General features: G+C 44.7%; 1 protein-coding gene across 5 annotated transcripts in view; it reads left to right on the forward strand.

Moving 5' to 3' along the window:
- The window catches only part of frmd4bb (FERM domain containing 4Bb), a 29,620-nt gene continuing 10,834 nt past the window's right edge, over positions 1 to 18,786 (forward strand). For 2 of the 5 annotated variants that reach the window (XR_004163550.2, XM_031566119.2), the window contains exons 1-8: positions 11,777 to 12,396; positions 14,863 to 14,928; positions 15,132 to 15,226; positions 15,393 to 15,485; positions 15,692 to 15,776; positions 16,492 to 16,548; positions 16,663 to 16,685; positions 17,988 to 18,071. Coding sequence is in view for 4 of the 5 variants with exons in the window: in XM_031566119.2 (XP_031421979.1) it covers positions 12,235 to 12,396; positions 14,863 to 14,928; positions 15,132 to 15,226; positions 15,393 to 15,485; positions 15,692 to 15,776; positions 16,492 to 16,548; positions 16,663 to 16,685; positions 17,988 to 18,071 (665 nt within the window). In the remaining variant the exon portion in view is untranslated. Of the gene's footprint in view, positions 481 to 4,688; positions 4,901 to 11,775; positions 12,397 to 14,862; positions 14,929 to 15,131; positions 15,227 to 15,392; positions 15,486 to 15,691; positions 15,777 to 16,491; positions 16,549 to 16,662; positions 16,686 to 17,987; positions 18,072 to 18,786 lie in introns of those variants that run through there. The other 3 variants (XM_031566122.2, XM_031566121.2, XM_031566120.2) reach the window with 3 other exon arrangements.

The following is an 18,786-nucleotide window of genomic DNA, read 5'->3' on the forward strand; positions in this document are numbered from 1 at the left end:
ATAGCCATGCCCAGCTAAGCTACAATCTACTGTACGTAAACATTTATCATGTGACGTATCTATCTATCTATCTATTTATCTATCTATCTATCTATTCATTCACACATGAATGCATACATTCATGAATGCATACATTATTTACCCCCGCAAGAACAATGGGCTAATAATCGCTTGCGAAACGAGCGAAAATTCAGTTCGCATTTAAAGTGTGTACACAATGGCAGGAGTCTGGCGGAGACAGCTGGATGCCCTGGTGCTGGGTCTAGTGAGGCGAAGGCGTGGTGAGCACAGATGAATGCAGGCGTGCGCGACGCGCGAGTACGAGAGGCGAGAGGCGCCTCTCTCCTCCTGTGCAGAGAACGAAGAAAGAATAGGCGAGGGATGGACTGAATATGCTCCCAGTGTGCCGGGGAAACACCTGCCTTCTTCTGGACGCCAGAAAACGACGAGCTGAATTAGAAGGAAACGCCCAGTAGCAAGGTTTGTAGTCTCTTGTGAAATGTACAGCAATATGCCCGGTAATCTGTGGTTTTCCAAATGTTTGATGGACAAGTAACTGCCTTATTCATGTGTGAAAGTGGGAATGAATCGATTTATCACTTTACGCAGGTTTTGCCAGGGAAATGCCGTTAACGTTTGGCTAGCTCATGTTCCATACCTTACAATGTTTGGTGTGTCTCCTAGGGTTTCTAAACAAAGAGAATAGATTTCTAATATCATTCATTTGCCGGTAGCTGCAGTGTAATCGGAAATCACCGGCTGATCTTACGAATTGAACTCATCGTTTTCATGCTTCTTTTTAAAAATGGTTTTAACCATGGCCGAGCCAATGCCGGCTTCTTATCGGGCAATATCGCTCAATTACAGTGATGTGAATGAACAAGTAGCCTACGTATATCCTTGAAATCATGTATTCAGCATTGATAGGGAATGGGTAAGCTCATTATAGCATGCCCTAGCAGTATCGGAAATCAGATGGATGTACATTTATTTAATTTATGCTACGTTGGTCTTCAAGAAGAGAGTATCAATCGCAAGTGGATCGATATAAAGAAATGGGATTGAATGACATGAAATAGACATGACAATGACTTGAAGACTATAACAGCAGTAGGATGTCCACAGGCTGTACAACAAAGGGCGCACTCGGACAAGTTTCTGTAGCTATAAACAACTTTTCTTGGGCTAATGAGTTTATTTATAACAGATGTCTAATTAACAAAATATAGATCTTTTTAAACTGCGTTAGTCTGTGTGGTTACAAGACATGGGGATAGTAGGTCATTATTTACCTGCTGTCATAAATGAGCGTTGTCATTTTTAATGCAATTTAGGGAACAGTTGTCACTCCTGAAGGCAATTTGAATGAAACCAAACATATTTGGAGAACTACCAATTTGTGTATGCATGTTGTAGGTGAACACAAATGTACCTTAACATGGATATGACTACTATCCAGACCTGTGTAGAGTATCATTTCCCTCTGTGTCTCAACAAACAAGGAAGATCAGGTTTATTTGGGCCTGACGCGTTATAGAGTTCCTCTCCCGTTGAGTCAAATTTGTAGATCACTGCCACAAAATGTGCAAGGATGCTAAAGTGAAGGTCATTGAATTAGTTGGATTGTGTGAAGATGCCAGGAACCACAGAGCATTAGCAGTCAGTGCCACATAGACTGATTGCCATTTTGATGTCACATGTATTGTATTTTTGGTTTTGTATTGTATGATTAAAAATGTAATCATGACATTAGTCATAACTTTAACTCTTTTGAGGTCTAGAGAATAAATTATATCTGATCAGTTGCAGAGGTGGACATATATGTTACACATGGTGTACATTTAGCATAATTCTGTCAACATTTGGCTGTGCTGGGACCTATCATGGGTTAAGAGGGATTCAGTGCAGAGATAAGGGAACATGTGTGCGCTTGTCTTTCACTGTTTTAATCCTAAATGTGGGTTAAACTCGTATTTTGTGCTTGTCTGGACAGTAGGCGTCTGTATTTTGTAAAGCCAGATGAAGTCATGGTGATAGTTGGACATTTGCATGGACTGCTTTGCATGGCTAGAAGGGAGGCTTGTGTTCTCAGGCAGGTCCTTTAGCAACTGGGAGCCACTTTTTAGACACAATAGAGTGGATCACTCCTACTAATCCCATGGTGGCCCATTGCTGGTTTCCTGCTGCCAACACTCACTACCACTGTCAGTCCCCCTCCTCTAAGAACTGTGACTGCTTTCCTCTGCCTGTCTGTTGACTCTGTGTTTGTGATGCCGTATAAACACAAACTCTCTGAATAAGTTCTCACCACAGCATGGTGTTCTTGCTCAAAAGACAAGCCACACATTCCTTCTCCTCCTATGTGTAAACCCATGTTGGTCGTCGTTGTTGTTTGAGGAAAAGAACAGAAACATCTTGACGCCAACACTGGTGGTCAGCGCGATAAACAGGAAGTGTTAGTTAGAGGAATGTTTTCGGACGGGGAAGTGGAGTGTCACTAGAAGTCTGTGACTTACTCTTCGCTGCAGCTCCAGGAGGCCTTTTGACAGGAAATCCTGTCAAAAACAGTCTGTGTCTAATTTGCAGCAGCTCTCCAGTGAAGACAATCCATGAGATAATTGGAAATGAGGAGGCCATCATCACCATCTTGAAGAAAATGGCATAAATTAGTCAATGGAACGATTTTCCCCAGCCAAGGCTTTCTTACAGTTTAGCAGCTGAGCAGTGCTGATCATTTATCACTGGTGACTTGCGGACTGCACATATTTATACTGCGGTGTCATTCTTTGCCATCGCTTGTGGTCTGTGAAGAAGGGCTCTAGAATCCTGAGTCCCCTCATGTTGCTGTGGTGAAGTGTTTTCCGTTTGAAGCATGTCGACACCCTCTATCAGCGTGTGCTTAGCGCTCAGCTAACAGCTAGTTTTCCTGAGGGAGTCTGACATCCTCACATGATGCATTCACAGGAGGAGACTGTTTCCCCTTTTTACTTTAAAGGAAGAAAGAAATCCCCCCCCCCCACGTCCTCTTAAATCTCTCAGTGTCTCTCAGAACCAAACACGCATCCTACAGAATCGGCTTACAAGGGAAAGAACCAGAGTAGCGATAATGACCGTCTGTCTGACTTGCTGATGCTCTGTTTCCATGGGCTCTTGATACGTATCCTGTCTCCTGGCCTGTGCCTCACTGGTTCTGACCGTTCTAATTATTCCCACTGTCTGAGCAGCAGGTCTGCCGGCCTCTCAGCAGTAGCGTCTGGCAGGGGAAAGGTGGGCCATCCATGGACCTGGCATGTATGAGGGAGATGCATCTTCCGTACACATCGAAAGCCTGACTGGTTTTAGGGAAGAACAAAGCAAGAGGCTTGTCCGTGGGTTTATTTGTTATCATTCTCACATTTCATTTTTTTCTGTTCACAATTCAGTCTGGCCTTTCAGGTTCATGCACCTAACTAACCCACAACACACACATAGTACATAGTTGTTTTTAGCTTTAAACAGGGTGTTTCTGTGTGTTTTATGAACACAGACATTTGGCTAAATGAGCTAGAGGCTTTCAGAATGCTAGAGGGCTGCTCTCTGCCTGAGAGTTCTGTAGTCGTCGTCTTCAGGGGAGGAGGAGAAACAAAGTCTGAGCGCCCTCCACAAATGCTCCAGTGCAGCACACTCTGACTTCCCCTCCCGTGCAGGTTCAGAAACGTGGCCAGGAGTGGAGCTCTCCTCTCCTCTCCCCTCCTCTCCTCTCCCGTCCTCGGTGACTGACTGCCCCCCTCCCTTGGGGACTGCAGTCAATCCCCTCCACTGCAGATCTGTTGCAGCTCCTCATTGTGGAACTCTGCAGCACCTTTTTGTCAGGGGTGGGGGGGGATTCGCACACTACAGCATAGCCATTCCAGGCGGCGTGGTAATAATCCCCTATTAATCACCTGCAGCAGTCCCCCTCAAGGGAAAGTCCATTTTACAGGCACTCTTGTTTGTTGTAGTAGGGGAGCAATACTGTACATTTGTGCTGTTGCCAATGCCGTAGGGGCTTAATGGAGGACGCAGAGTTCTAGTGGTAGTAGTACATGTGTACCTTTGTCGTTATGTGAATAACAGTGTTTGGCACAGGTGAAAACCCCAGGGCCACAAAAACTGCATTTATTTCTTTTGTGCGGTATTGTTCACAAATACAGGAACAGTAATTCATGATATGGTATGTAGTTGGTAGTTATAGTGACTGTAGTTGTTACATGTGGTGGGGCAGTGACATTCAGGCAAATTACAGCCTGGATCAGTCATATTCACTCTTGCAGTCATATTCACTCTTGCAGTCATACTCACTCTTATTCACTCTTGCAGTCATATTCACTCTTGCAGTCATACTCACTCTAATTCACTCTTGCAGTCATATTCACTCTTGCAGTCATATTCACTCTTGCAGTCATACTCACTCTAATTCACTCTTGCAGTCATAGTCACTCTTGCAGTCATATTCACTCTTGTGGAGCACATTTACCCCCTCTTTCCACAAACACACATCCAGTACAGTAAGAAGCACAACCTTTTGCCATCAGTAAATGCAGGGTGAGGCTCTTTAGCATTGCATGTTAGTGCCGACGGAATTAGGCCTTGAGAGAAATAAGATCTGGGAGAATGCCCCAGACCACACCCCTGAGCCTTCAGTGGCTGGATCCAGTGTTCAGGCTGACACAACAGGTGTCCTGTCGATATTTTCTGGCCGTGTCGTCCTACCTCTGTGGCCAGCCATGACGGCGTACTGGAACGCTGTAGGTTGTGACCAGTCATTTCCCTAAAGTCAAACGTGTAAGAAATGTCAGCAGCACTCCAGGGGTAGCTTTACCATTCCATGGCCACCCTGATGGAAAAATGGAGGAGGCTTCTTCTCTCTACGGACGCTGAGGTATGCTTACAGACTTTTCTGTGAACGTAGCTTTCCTCACACCGAATGAGCACCTTGTGTAGTCTGTGTTTACGGTGCTGTGGACAGAAAGGCAGGAAGGCAATGTTGTTTCTCCTCTGACTGTTTGCTTAGAGCTTGATAACCGTTGTGATGACGTCTTTTATCATGTGTATTTCGTGTTTGCTCTGTTGGTGGTGTGTGTGTGTGTGTGTGTGTGTGTGCTGTGTGAAGCCACTTACCCTGTTTCAGTAGAATAAACTGAAATTGGACACGTAACTTCTGTATTGATGGTTGTTATATTTGGCTGAGGTTCAATAGGTTTTATTTGTGTTGAATGAATGACTGATTCAGGTGTAACTGTGATATACAGTAGAGGATGCAACCGAGGCCTTTATTTACAGACCTAGTCTAGGGAATGAACAATATGGTTATATGGTCACAGACCATATACTTGTCGAACGAGACAAATAAATTCACAATTTAAACCACAATTGCGTTTCCACATCTTTTCACTTGTGCTGTCAAAATGAACGCGTTCATTTTCTCTGATTCATGTGAAATATTTAATGCATTTAAAACAGTTAGCGTGATTAACACAGTTGCCTGGGTTTTCTCATTATGTCCGTTAGGCATCCAACGTACACCTGCTTAGTTGAATTCACAAGCTTGCAAGTTCATTGAGCACTTCAACTTAGAGCTAACCCAGTGGGCTGCACACCACGTTCTAACTGAGCTGAGCTCCATCCAAAGTATCTCCTTCCACAAAAGTCTGTCTCTCTTCTTACTTCTTCGTGTCTTCTGCTCAATCCCTGTTTCAAAATAAAAGTTCCTACACACTTTACGTGCTACACATATAACAAATATGCCCCTTTTGTCAATATTGATGGCCTTGATGGTTTTACTGGAAATCTGTAGTTCACAGGAGATAATCTGTGTTCAAAAGAAGTTAAAAAGATGCTATTAAACAGGAAACAATAGTATTTGAATTAGCATTAGCATTAATTCTGTGATTTCACAATTAATCACAGGAAATTGTGAGATTAATAAGTAAATTTTTTGATTGACAGTACTACTTTTCACACATTTTATTTTTAATTTCCTGTAACTTGAGCATGTTTACCCGGGCCACCTTGCCCCTTGGCTTTATTCCTTCCAGCAAACAGAGAGTGAGTCACGCATGACGCGCACGAAAGGAGACCAGGGCCAACGCAGCCCTGCTGGTCCTCCTCCTCCTCCTCCTCCTCCTCCTCCTCCTTGTCTTCCACCACCGCCGTGCGACACACAAAACATCGGTACATAAATAATGCATGAGAGCGTCAAACTGAGATAAGAGAGGACTGCGCCAGGACAAGGGGTATAAAAGCTCCTGTCTGATATGTTCCTTGGACGCACCACGGATGTGCCCGTGCGAATGAAATCAGAAACACCCTTTTCACCCTCTGGCTAAGGCAACCTGGTTATTATGGATCATGCCGGCCAGGCCCAGGGTTTGGCAGCCTGGTGTGATTTTCTTTTTCGATGCCTGTTTACATTTATCAAACCACTTTACTTTGATAAATGTAAATACACTTCTCCCAGTACTAACCTGCGCTAAGGTGAATAATTGATGAGAAGTGGAGGAATGGAGTGGAGAGTTTAAGCGGTTCCTTTTGATGCTCAATATATTTTGACTGGCATTAATTACATGTTGAGAAACAGACACCATCACAAGCAAAGCAGATGTTTGAAGCCTATAAATTATTATTCACTAAAACCAAATTGTAGCTATTCTGTACACATATATCTTACATTAAAACAAGTTATTTGATATGACAGTGATATTCAAATTCAGCACATACAGTGAGACTGATAATGCACTTGGAGGCTTTTTGGCCAATGCTAATGAGAAACACTATCTCAACACTTAATGATTTTTTCGTTGTCAAAACGTCATTGTTAGTCTGAGTTGCCCTGCACTAAAGGTTGCCTTCTATGATGCCAGTGCAGGCCAAGAAGCAATGTGTCGTTATCTGAACCTGCCAATGACCTCGCTTTTCAGTGTCGCCGTAGTTACTGAATCCAAATATCCCCGGAACCTTCTAAACCAACCCGGGCCAGTTAAGAGTCTGTGTTTGACTTGGGGTGCTTTGTTATTCCAGGAGGAAAGAAAGCACAGACAGATTCTGAATGGTCAGTGGAATGTGCTAAACAGATTCAATTATCCACTTAAGGACTGCATTGTGCTGTAGCCACACTCATTCCTTCACCTCCAGCTAACCCTGGCTCCGAAAGCCTCTTCTCCGCTGTGCTGTAACAGCATGCCGCATGTCACTGCCAAACTAACCTTAGTGGGCCAAGTAACCATCACACAAAAAAAGGAACGTGTGACTGCTTTTTGTGACATGTCATGAGGTTTGACTGAGAGGCCAGTCTGCTGACGCATGCCCACTCCACCATAAAATAAAATCCAGCGACAGACCGATCATCTTCATCACAAAAGAGCTTTTTTCTCTCTCTCCCTCCCTCGCTCTCACTTTCTTTCTCTCCTTTTTCTTACTGTCTGGTGGATGCACATGTGACTGAGAGGCAAGGGCTTCCGGCCCCAGGCCACTGCACATCAGACATGTGGCCCAGGACATGACACAGGGCCCCGGGGCCCACGGCTGTGTCTCCCCCTCCCCTGTGGCCCTCTCATCATAAAACATTCAGCCCCTGGAGGTCGAGCACTCAAAGCCTCCTGGTCCTCTGATCATGTCCTTGCCCACTGTCTTTTTTTTTTTTTAGCTCACCACATGCGGCAGAGGGGCTTACGTTGCCCCTCCAGCCTCACAGACCATTTCTTGGTTCTCTTTTCTGTTCTTCTTTTAGTTAAAAAAAGGTTGTGCTGTCTGGTTGACTGGTCAGTTTCAGTGTCAGCCATCTCGGTTTTAAAAGGCCAAAGGCCGTTTTCTTGCTCCACTTATATTCTAATGCAAGACTTTGGTGGAAGTACGTGTTTATATAGCCTCATGCATCCAATGACCTGAAAGGCAGTGAGTCAAAAGGCATCAATTGAGAAAGTAGAATGCAAGTGTAATAATTGTTGGTTCCCATCCAGGAATCGAAAGGCCTTGCTGTAAAGTCAAAGCCATTCTCATTTCGCCCCGCATTTGCATATTTGTCTTAAATTGCCTCATTAATTCAGTAGACATATTATGCTTTCAGGCTAATGTCTTATAATTGGTTTAAGAGAATTCCTGACAACTCGGGGTGAATATTGATATCCCGCATAGATTCCTCACCGCCTAATGTGATACTATTGGGCCTCTGATCAATAGCCATGTAGTGTGCATGTCATTAATGAAACTCTTTGGAGAGGGGAAGGGGTGAGACGCAGGAAATTAAACTAGCCAGGCCAGTCACGATATGACACTGGCACTGCTCATGTCTCTGTGGCGGACATGTTTCTTTGATGTTTGGGGAGACTTCTTTTGCCTCTGCTCACTCCCCCCCCCCCTTTCGGTGCCATCTGCAGTCATCCTCTTGACCCAGTATCTACTCCTTTGATTGATTGTTAAGCAGGCTTAAAAGTTCTCAAGGGTAAATGTGTTGGGCATCTTAACTCTGCAGTAAGAGCCCCAAAGAGAAACATCAGAAAAAATCGGAAATGGGAAATTATGGTATTTTCCTTTAATTATGACTATTTTCTATTTTATTTGGTCATCCCTCCATACATATATCTATTCTTATATGTATTAAAGAAATAATGGGGTATATTCACATCCAGTATCCCATGCCAGCGGTACAATGTCAGTACATGAGGCACTGAAATATTTTGCCATCTAGTGGTGGAAAGCTTACCCGTCATTGTTCTGCAAGAGGGCTGGGATTGAGAATCCTTAAAGCAGACTAGTGTTTTGATCTGCATGTCAGAGTGATCAGCATGTCATTGTAACCAACAGAGCTTTCTGTTTTATTAACACTTTGTCACAACACACAGCCTACTTTCTTTTGTTAGCTCTCCCTCTCTATACGTGGGAGAGAGTCAGTCTGTGTGGTGTGTGTTTTTATCCTCTTCTCCTTACATTCTAATCAAGAGAATTACCAGAATTTCCATATGATGAGTAGAGGATACGTAGAAGTGCAACATATCTGTGTCTGCAACATATGTAAATAATTGCATTGAGGTCACTGTCAATAATCTTCATTTGACTACTAAATTAGCTGAAACTATGCATTTCAGAAATTACTTACTACTTCTAACAAGATGGTCATGTTGGTTTCCTCTGTAAAGGACAAATAAATGAAAATGACCTTGTGGTCTTTTAGCCCAGTAGTCTGGCAAAAATATTATTCTTCCAGGTGAACTCTCAAGGTTTTCCTCCAGGACAGCCTCCCTGTGGTTTTTTAAGGCCCGGGGGAGCTCTGAGGAGATGGTGCTCTCTTCCGTGTTGCATTTCCCTGCCGTTGATGCTGATGCGAGGGGACACATGGCTACCCACCACACCCACCTTTTGTCCGGCTGGCCTCTCAGGTCGTTCCATGAAAGCGTATGACTTTCTGAGACAACAGGCCGAAGTGACAGTCCAACCTAATACTGAAGGCCTTCAGTGGGGGCGGCCAAACACAATCACATCAGCAGCAGCAGGCAACCAGTGGCCTGGCAAATGTAAACAACCCAAGCAGACAAACAATCCATCTCCCTGAAAATGATTGGAGCAGATAGATTTCCTGTTGGCCCGTGAATGAGTCATGGGGGCACGCTTTAAGAAGATGTAATGACCACCAGCATGTGAGACAGTCTGATTCATTTTTCCGCCTTGATTTCTCCGAATCGCCCCAGCATTATTTTAACTATAAGACCCAATGCGGGTAAGGTAACAAATTCCCCTTTACTACCGGTACAGAGCATTTGATATGGATTTGATTGGAGCCCTAATTGATGAAGTGGCCTGGCTACCGCGCTGTGAATTGTGGGGCCACGGGACAGGGGAGCGAGGGTGGAAGGGAGAGCAGGAGGGGGTGAGGGAGCGTGCTTGCTCTTTCCCCGGCCCTCCTGATGAAAGGATAAATCAGTTTGGCCGCTCCCCAGGGACATGGGCTGACATCACTCGCCGAGACGCCCCAGCGCTGGCAGAGGTGTACGGCAGGCTAAAGTGAGGTGGGCTGAGGTGTGGCCAGTCGTGTGGAAGCGGCCAATAGGACAAACGGCATTTTCATCCAATTAGCCTGTGGGTGAAAGCATGAATCGCTTGTTTTTTTTTTGTTGAGGTCAGACACATAAATTGCCGTTTGATAAGCCGTGTAGTGAATTCTACAATGGTAGCATTCAGCTTCCACTTGAGGCTTGAAGTATTTCCACGCTTACAACATTATTGATTCAGTCCTCCAATGGCTCGGGAACGGGACCCATTCTTTCTCATGTTTCAGTCCCCAGACGCAGTTCTGCTTTTTATTGCAGCGAGGTCTGGCCTTACACAAGATTTGTGCTGGAAAGAGAATCAGTGAACAGGTTCAAGCACAGGATGATTTTTTTACATTTAATGTCACTGAAACTGTGTTTACATTATTTGGACATGATTGTGTAGATCTACTGCCTCCTCATTTAGAATGATTATGTATTCTTACTTTTGCACTTATTTAATGGCTGAATGGCTTAAGAATTATTTTCACTACACTCCAGAGACCAGACAAATGTGAATTTTTAGCACTAGGTTTTCGCCAACCGAAACGCTCGAGTTTTTCTGAAAAATGTTACACATTTAGGAGCCCAAGAAATGTGCAAAACACTTGAGACCTTGAAGCAGCAGGAGGTGTGATAATTCTGCTTCTTTGAGGGTGTCGTGCCAGTTTTGAGTTATGTGGACAAACAATGCAATATTGTTTCCAGATGAGGGCCGGAAAAACTCTCTTTCAGAGACTTTTTGCTGTCTGTGGCTGATGCAGTTCTTCTGGTTTTCCTCTCTTCCATTTTAATGACAGCATAGCTTTGTGGCCCACAAAACAGCAGAGCTATAATTTTAGCATGCATACTTTTCCATGTGCTCACACCAGTATGTTTAAAATGCTGCCTGATATTTTCTTCAGCATTCTCTCCTGAAATGTTAACTAAATAGAGGAACGAATGTTAAATACATATGCAGAAATCCCCATGAAGAGGTGAAGAGGTCTGATGTTAAAGCACAGACTAATGACCGGTCTTGAATGGAGTTTAGGCATTCTTGGGGGACCCTAATAAATGGCTTGATGTCTGTGATCACATTTCTGAATGTAGTGCTTCAGATGCAGAAACCCTGGTTCACAAAATTAGAGATTATGACAGCTGCAATAAGGTGAAATGTGTTTGTGAAGATATGGGAGTGGTGGTGTGTGTGTTTGTGTGTGTGTAGGGGGGGGCGGGGTAGAGGACAGTGGAAAGGAGAAAAAGAAGTGAAGTGGTTATCTTGGAGTGGCAAGATACTGCGAACATGAGACCAATGGACACGTGGACAGAGCAGAGAGGACTCTGTGGCTACTCTGGGTTGTTTTTGGACGTGAGGGGTATAGCTGTGTGTGTGTGAGAGAGAGAGCGAGAGAGAGAGAGAGAGAAAAGAAAGAAAGAAAGAAAGAGTAAGTAAGTGAGTGAGTGAGTGAGTGAGAGAGAGTGAGAGTGAGAGTGTGAGTTCATGCTTGCCTATGAGTGTGTATGTGTGACCAGTGTGAGTAATCAAGATCAAGTGTGTGTGTGTGTGTGTGTGTGTGTGTGTGTGTGTGTGTGTGTGTGTGTGTGTGTGTGTGTGTGTGTGTGTGTGTGTGTGTGTGTGTGTGTGTGTGTGTGTGTGTGTGTGTGTGTGTGTGTGTGTGTGTGTGTGTGTGTGCGCGCGCGTGTATGTGTGTGTGAAGCCACTGCACATCTGTCTGTGTGTGTTGGACAGCACACACACAGTGGACTTGTGGCTGGCAGGCTGGTCTGGTCTGGGCTGAGCCTTGGAGTGCTCTGGGGCCTGCCCTCCTCTCTCTGCTGCCTGGCCCTGGGCCTGTCCAACCCCAACAGAGGGAAAAAAGCTTGTGCTGCGGCTCCGGAGGAACACTAGGAGTCTGTATGAGTGCTCGGGTCCGTCCGTCCAGCAGCTCTCCAGGAGCCAGGGGCCTGCTTTATTTGGAGTGGGGGACGATCCCGTCACCTATGTGACAGTTCTAGCTAGAGCTGAAGTGTTTTTTTTTTTAAATCTGGAGCTTAGCGAATGGGTGCCGCGCGGCTGAAAGAACAGCCTGTCTAGAACCTGACCCAGACGGCCCGGAGCAGAGAGGAGACGAGCGGCGCTGAGCGGCGCGGCGGGGAGCAGAGCGTTACGTAAGGCAGGACTTGTGTACCAGTCGTCGGCGTCGCCGCGACCATGGCCCGCAGCTTAATGGTCAGTGTGGAAAAGCTGCTTGTGCAGAGTAGCAGGTTCCTGTGGGACGTCGCGCTCTGGCTGCTCAGGAGGTGCTACTTCGAGAGGATGAGGTCATGCCAGCAGTGTCTGCAGACCTGCTTTTACCTGGGCGAGGTCTATCAGGTACCGTGCAGAGTCAGCCAACTCCAGACAGGGAATGCGTTTGTCAGTCTCTATGTGTAGATTTGTAGGCCAGAGACCGATGTGATTTGTCACATGATATGCGGTTTAGTGTTTTGCGTTTTTTGCATTCATTTGGCTGCTGGAGTCATTTTTGTGTCTTAATTAGACAGACATTATCTCAGAGGAGTGTGGGAGGTGCTTGAAAGCTGTGTTGTTAATTTCTGGGTTGTGTCATGTCAGCATAGATGTTGAGTTAATTTAGTTTAGACGTTGAGTGAATTCATTTGGAAAATTAAAAAATGGCATGTATTTGAGGTGTATTTGATTTGGATTAAAAGAGTCTCACGGCACTTTGCAGGACACTGATGTGAACTGGCATTTTAAGTTGAGTACATGAACATCTTGAATTATTTAAGGTTTCTTTGACATCATTCCGAGTCATCTTGAAAATGACACAGAATGGAGACTCGCACAAGGCCAGACCACGTTCCCAAAGTGTGTTACTATAGCAATAAATCCTCTTTCGACAAAGCTGGGTAATTAACAGCTTCGGTAATTATTTTGTGAAAAGGATTATGGGCAACCTAAATGTAGTGTTTTGTTGAGATTGCACTTTCTGTAACCAGCCAGCTGTTGGATGTCTAAACAGTTTGTTTCACACAGACGAGGCTTGCAAAAGTGTGTTTAGACAATGAAATGCAGAAGTTTGATTACTGTAGTTGTCTGGTGTTATCTTCATGCTGTTCACGTATTTGAATGATCTTACTTTCACTCTGATCTTACAGAATGTATGAATGAAAGAGTTAACGTTCAAATCTGGAAAACTTGTCATGTCGTGTTGATATTTCAGAGGGAAGTCTTTGCTGGAGAGCAGTGTTTTGTTTGACCACACATATTCTGTTTTGGACCATTATATATTACAGCCCGAGCTGTTCTAGCTCTTGCACTCCACGTCAATGAAAAAACATCTGGTCAGAAATGAAGAAAACAGCAGCTCTGTGCCACACCGGACCACATAAGCTGTGTGTCACCCTTGTGGTTGCATGGCTAGCCTGCTTTTTGCATATGCGTTGTGAACAGATGTTCTTTATTGTGTCTTCTTTTTTTTAAAACATTTTTTTGTTGTTTATGTTTCTCTGCAAAAGTGTCCGCAAGTTATTTTCAGCTGTGCCAAGTTCGGCCAAGTGGTTGAGTGGCGGTCCAGTGGTTATCACGCGAGATACTGTGGAGGCCAGGGCTAAGAAGCCCAGAATCTTCCAGTGTCCTTCAGTCTTAAATAAACTATCTGCATGTGCTAAACTCAGTGTTCAAGGAAAGACAATTTCAGGAAATGTTTTTGTTAATGTGCAGCCTTGGAGTGAATGTGTTGACCACCAGCATGTTTTGTAGCTCTCTTGTCTTCATTGCTTAAAACAAATGTTTTGAGAGACGCTACAGGAGACCAATAGCATGTGCAAAATCTGTCAAAGCTGCTCAGACCAGGAGATGATGCTTCACTCTGTCTCAGCAGAGGCAATCCAAAGTATTCACACTGTAAGGGACAGCTTATCACATTAATTAGCATAACTGTTTCCTGTAGTTCATTAGCCGATGTAGCAATTTGTTTCCGCACCAGGAAATGCTCCTTAAACCACTTTAATTTAACCATCAATCATAAAATATATTTTTATTCATACACTGCAGCATACTTTTTTTTGTCTCAGTGGCAACTTATATTTTGCTTTTGTTTTAAGCCCTTACCAGGGTAAGTGAAAGCCGGTATGATTTTGAAAAGAAGTCTTCTCCCTGCCGTTTACCTGTCACTTGTCACCTTGTGTAGCCTGGATACCAGACCGAACTTAGCCCCGCCCACAACATTTGAAGTCGGGAAGTTCGGTCTGGTGTCGCTCCATTGGGGAGAAATTATCTCCGGACAGAAATTGCCGGACCAATCAAATTTTCAAGGCGGGCTTTATACGATGATCAACAGTACCGTAATCAACACACGGGTTGAATTCGTTTTCAACAAACATGGCTGCCGCTGGAGAGCTGAAATGTATAGATTCGAGTCCATTTAGACATTGACAGTGCATTCATTTTGAAAGAGGAACAGAGAAATGCGATCAAGGCATTTGTCAATCGAAAAGATGTTTTTGCCTTCCTTCCTACGGGATCCGGTAAAAGTTTAATTTATCAGCTGGCCCTGGTCACATACTACGTTGTTCTGATTGGATGTAGGTAACCAATTGAGCCAAGAGGCGTTTTTTTCTCCTGGTTCGGTTGAAACACGCCCCATAATCACAGCCCAATGGAGTGGTATCAGACTCATATTCTGACTAGAATTATGAGTATGACATCGTCAGGCTACACCTTGTGTACTTGAGTCCCATGTTTGCAGTTGTGAGGTGGTGACTGTGGTGTTAGTTGTGTGGGGGGAGGGGAAGACAGTGTGCTGAGAGTAACCCGAGTCCCTCCTTACCTCCACAGATGACAGAGGGGAGACTATGCCAGGTGCATCTCCTTGACAACCGGAAACTAGAGCTGCTGGTTCAGGTATGTCCTTAAGAACGTCTCATGACGACTCTAACGACCCTGCGCGCTCGTTAACGTGAGCCCTGCCCACTTGCCACAAGAGATACAGCCACGTTTTTTTTTCTAAAAAAAAAGAGCCGGGGGAAACACAGGTATGCAAAGCCAACAGTGTCCTCATGTGTCAGTTTCAGTTGCACACCTCAACATGATCTCTCTCCCCGCAGCCTAAACTGTTGGCCCGCGAACTCTTGGATTTAGTGTCCTCCCACTTTAACCTCAAAGAGAAGCAATACTTTGGGCTCACATTTATTGATGACACGTGAGTTTCCTTTGTTTTTGTCTACTCCATTGTTTGTTTGTTTGTTTGTTGACTTTTAAAATATAAACTTTTAAAATATATTTGATTTTGTTGTATCCCACATTGAAACCCAATATAAGGGTGCCGTTTTTAACGATGAACCCTCTGTTTATCCGTGTCTTCCCAGCGGCCAGTGCAAGTGGCTGCAGCTGGACCGCAGGGTTCTTGAGCATGACTTCTCCAAGAAGTCTGGGCCTATCTCACTCAACTTCCTGGTCAGGTATGAAACCACAACTCTCTTATCTTTAATTAACCTTCATCAAAGACAGAGTAGAGCGTGCTGAATACGACTGGAATGAAGATAAAAAAAGTGGGCTACCTTGCTTTGAGCAGATAGAGAAATCTCTTTTAGCTCAAAAAAGCAATTTGGTGTATTTTGATTGAAGTGAATGTCTAGTGTTGATGCCTGGTTTGATGAATTTGCAGGTTTTACATCGAGAACATATCTCTCCTGAAGGACACCACTACAGTGGAGTTGTTTTTCCTCAATTCAAAAACTGCCATTTACAATGTAAGTATTCTTTTTTATCTGGCTGTCATGTTTGTTAGGTTGTTAACAGTTGCTAACTGCAAGCTCAACTCAAAGACTGCATACCTGATGTAAATCTCTAGCTCTGACCTAAAATGCTCTTTAACTGAGATAGCAGAGATTTTACTCCAGGACCTGCAATGATATCTTCCATGGAAGACAGTCCTCTAGGCATTTCCTTAAGAAGTCAAAAATGTGACTGTCTAACACCCTCTAAAATCAATACTTACACTATTAAAAAGCCGCAGACCTCAGGCAGTGAACGTCAGAGAGGCAGTAAAATGGTTGTGTCTGCAGGAGGTGTTGGTTTGAGGTGGCCAAGAGTAATTGGGTTAGAACGTCATCCAATGATTTCAGTGTTAGTCAGAGAACATTAGATTTCAGACCCAGACATGCATCATGCATTACAGGTACTGCGACCTAGATACAGAGTGCACATATTCTCTCTCTTTCCCTCACACACACACACACACACACACACACACCTGGAAGCATTACATTTTGCCCTTGTATTTGATATTGGATATATAGTTATGTTTTCCGAAACTTCTGTCATTTGTTTCCATTTCTGTTGCCAGGGAACCTAACTGAATTCTAAGCTAGCTGACCTGATTGGTTGACTGGATGCAATGAATTTCACAGAGCCTCTCTCTGACCTCTGTGGCTGTGGCTCATGTGCTGTTGTGTTTTCCCACAGGGAGATATTGAAGTGGAAAGTGAAGTCGTCTTCAAGCTTGCAGCCCACGCCTTACAGGTAAGTGCATTGTCCTCCTGAGGGTGCGATTAATCAGGTCTCTCTCAAGCTCTTTTCAAAAGAGCAAAAAAGTCCCATGCTCCTCATTGCATTTCTTCATTTCCTTTTTCACAGGAGGCCAAAGGGGACTACACAAGGTGAGTAGTTATTCCAGTGAACATGAAATCATTTTGCACAGGTGACGCACACACAGAGACACCCCACACACACACACAAACAGAAACTCACTCTAAAGTGCACACTTACACACACACATACACACACTCTAACACACCCCTTCCTCCAGTCTACACGCAGATGTACCTATACACACGCCACAGAATGTAATAGGCAAGAAAGGACTCTCATTTGACCTGTGTCCACCCAAAGAGTGCCGTGTAGAAGCGTAAGTCAGACACCAGTTCCAGACACCTTAGGCCGCGGAGCATGTCAGTGCGGCGCAGTCAAGCTGTGGCCTAGTTTTAATCAGTGAGCCGCCGGAGCAACAATAGCGGTCATTATCTCAGCGGGCCACCTGCCAACCCAGCAGGGATGGAGCCTCGAGTGAGCTGGTGAGCAGGCCACCGCTGTCCTGCACCGCACGCCGCAGCCAACCGCTCGGAACATCCCCCCTCCCACACACACACACTCTCACTCTCTCTCTCTCTCTCTCTTTCTCTCTCTGTCGTTCTCTCTCTTTCTCTCTCTCTCTCTCTGTGATTCTCTTTTTCTCTGTCATCTCTCTCTACCCGATATGTCTCATCCCCTATCTCTTTCTTGCTCTTTCATTCTCCACCTCTCCCCCTCCCCCTCCCTCTTCCTCCATCTCTCTCTCTCTCTCTCTCTCTCTCTCTCTCTGTCTCTTTCTTTCTCCCTCTCTTTCTCTCTGCTCCACACCTGCCCAGCAAGCTGCCTTAAATGCAGCCTGTGTTTAAATTTATTTCTGGCTGCATGGATGCTTCCAGTATAACCGGCTCAAATCACCTGAGCACTGAGTGTTGGATGGTCTGCTGCTCAGTTTAATCCATTTAAGGGAGGGAGATGAGAGACCCGCCCAGTTGGATATTGAAGTGGCACTGTTCCTTGGACCAATGAACTTTTAAAATACACACGCTAGCAAGCAACTGACATGATGAATAGGGACACAAGAAAAAACACATCAGCTTCAACCATTACTCCACACTGGCAATGCATCATTGTGCACTAACAATATATGTATTAAACAAAGAACTAAACATGAATGATGTGTGTTGTGTGGTAATCTCAACACAAGTATGTTATGTTTCACTTATGTTTGCATACCAGGGCTGTGCTGCCAAAACAGTGCATGCCACTAGTTTCACTGCTGCCAGTTTGAAACCTGAGTCTACTCCGATTTGTTTGGTCGTTTGCTCTCTCACCAAAATGAACTGCAGCATTTTAATCATGTGGCATTTCATCGACCCTTTTCCTTATTCCAGTGATGAGACCACTAGGACGGACCTGAAGAAGCTGCCCACTCTCCCCACCAAAGTGCTGAAGGAGCACCCGTCGCTTGCATATTGGTACTGTGGCTGCCCTACACCACAAATGGCTGACTGACGAGAAACAGAAAAGAATTATGGCATTGATTCAAGCAGACATTCCAGCCATTTCATGGCATTGAGTTCATGTTTGGAGGTTACGGTCTGTGATTTGAGCATCTTCTCAGGCACTGTCTGCTGAGACACTTATAGCAGACATTATTCTGGGAAGCAAACATCTCTGACTGGCTTGGCTCCTGCTGGATGGGTTGTATATTATTAGCATTGATGGGTTTAGATCCCATTTTCTGCTGAACTCAGAGCCTGGAGGCCTAATTTGAGAGAGAGAGAGAGAGAGAGAGATGTAGAAGGGGATGTAGAAGGGGAGAGAGTAGTGCTGAGGATGCATTCGGAATCATAGCTATGCTGTGGTTTTTATAGGCCATTATATATGTGACTCATTTTTGCTGACGCAGTGTGATGAATACTGTATGTGTACGTGTAAGGTTGGGAGGGTAGAGATTATGTATGTGTGTCTGTATATGTAGTGTGTTTGTGTGTGTGTGTGTGTGTGTGTGTGTGTGTGTATCGGTGTGTGTTTGTATGTCTGTGTGTGTGTGTATTGTGCATGTCTGTGTGTGTGTGTGTGTGTGTGTGTATTGTGCACGTGTGTGAGAGAGAGTGAGAGATGGGGGTGATCTGCTCTTGCCCGACCGTCTGCTGTCCAGGTTTTGAAGGTGTCACCATCTCTCTTTTC

This window comes from Clupea harengus, chromosome 4, assembly GCF_900700415.2.
Source record: "Clupea harengus chromosome 4, Ch_v2.0.2, whole genome shotgun sequence".
NCBI lineage: Eukaryota > Metazoa > Chordata > Actinopteri > Clupeiformes > Clupeidae > Clupea > Clupea harengus.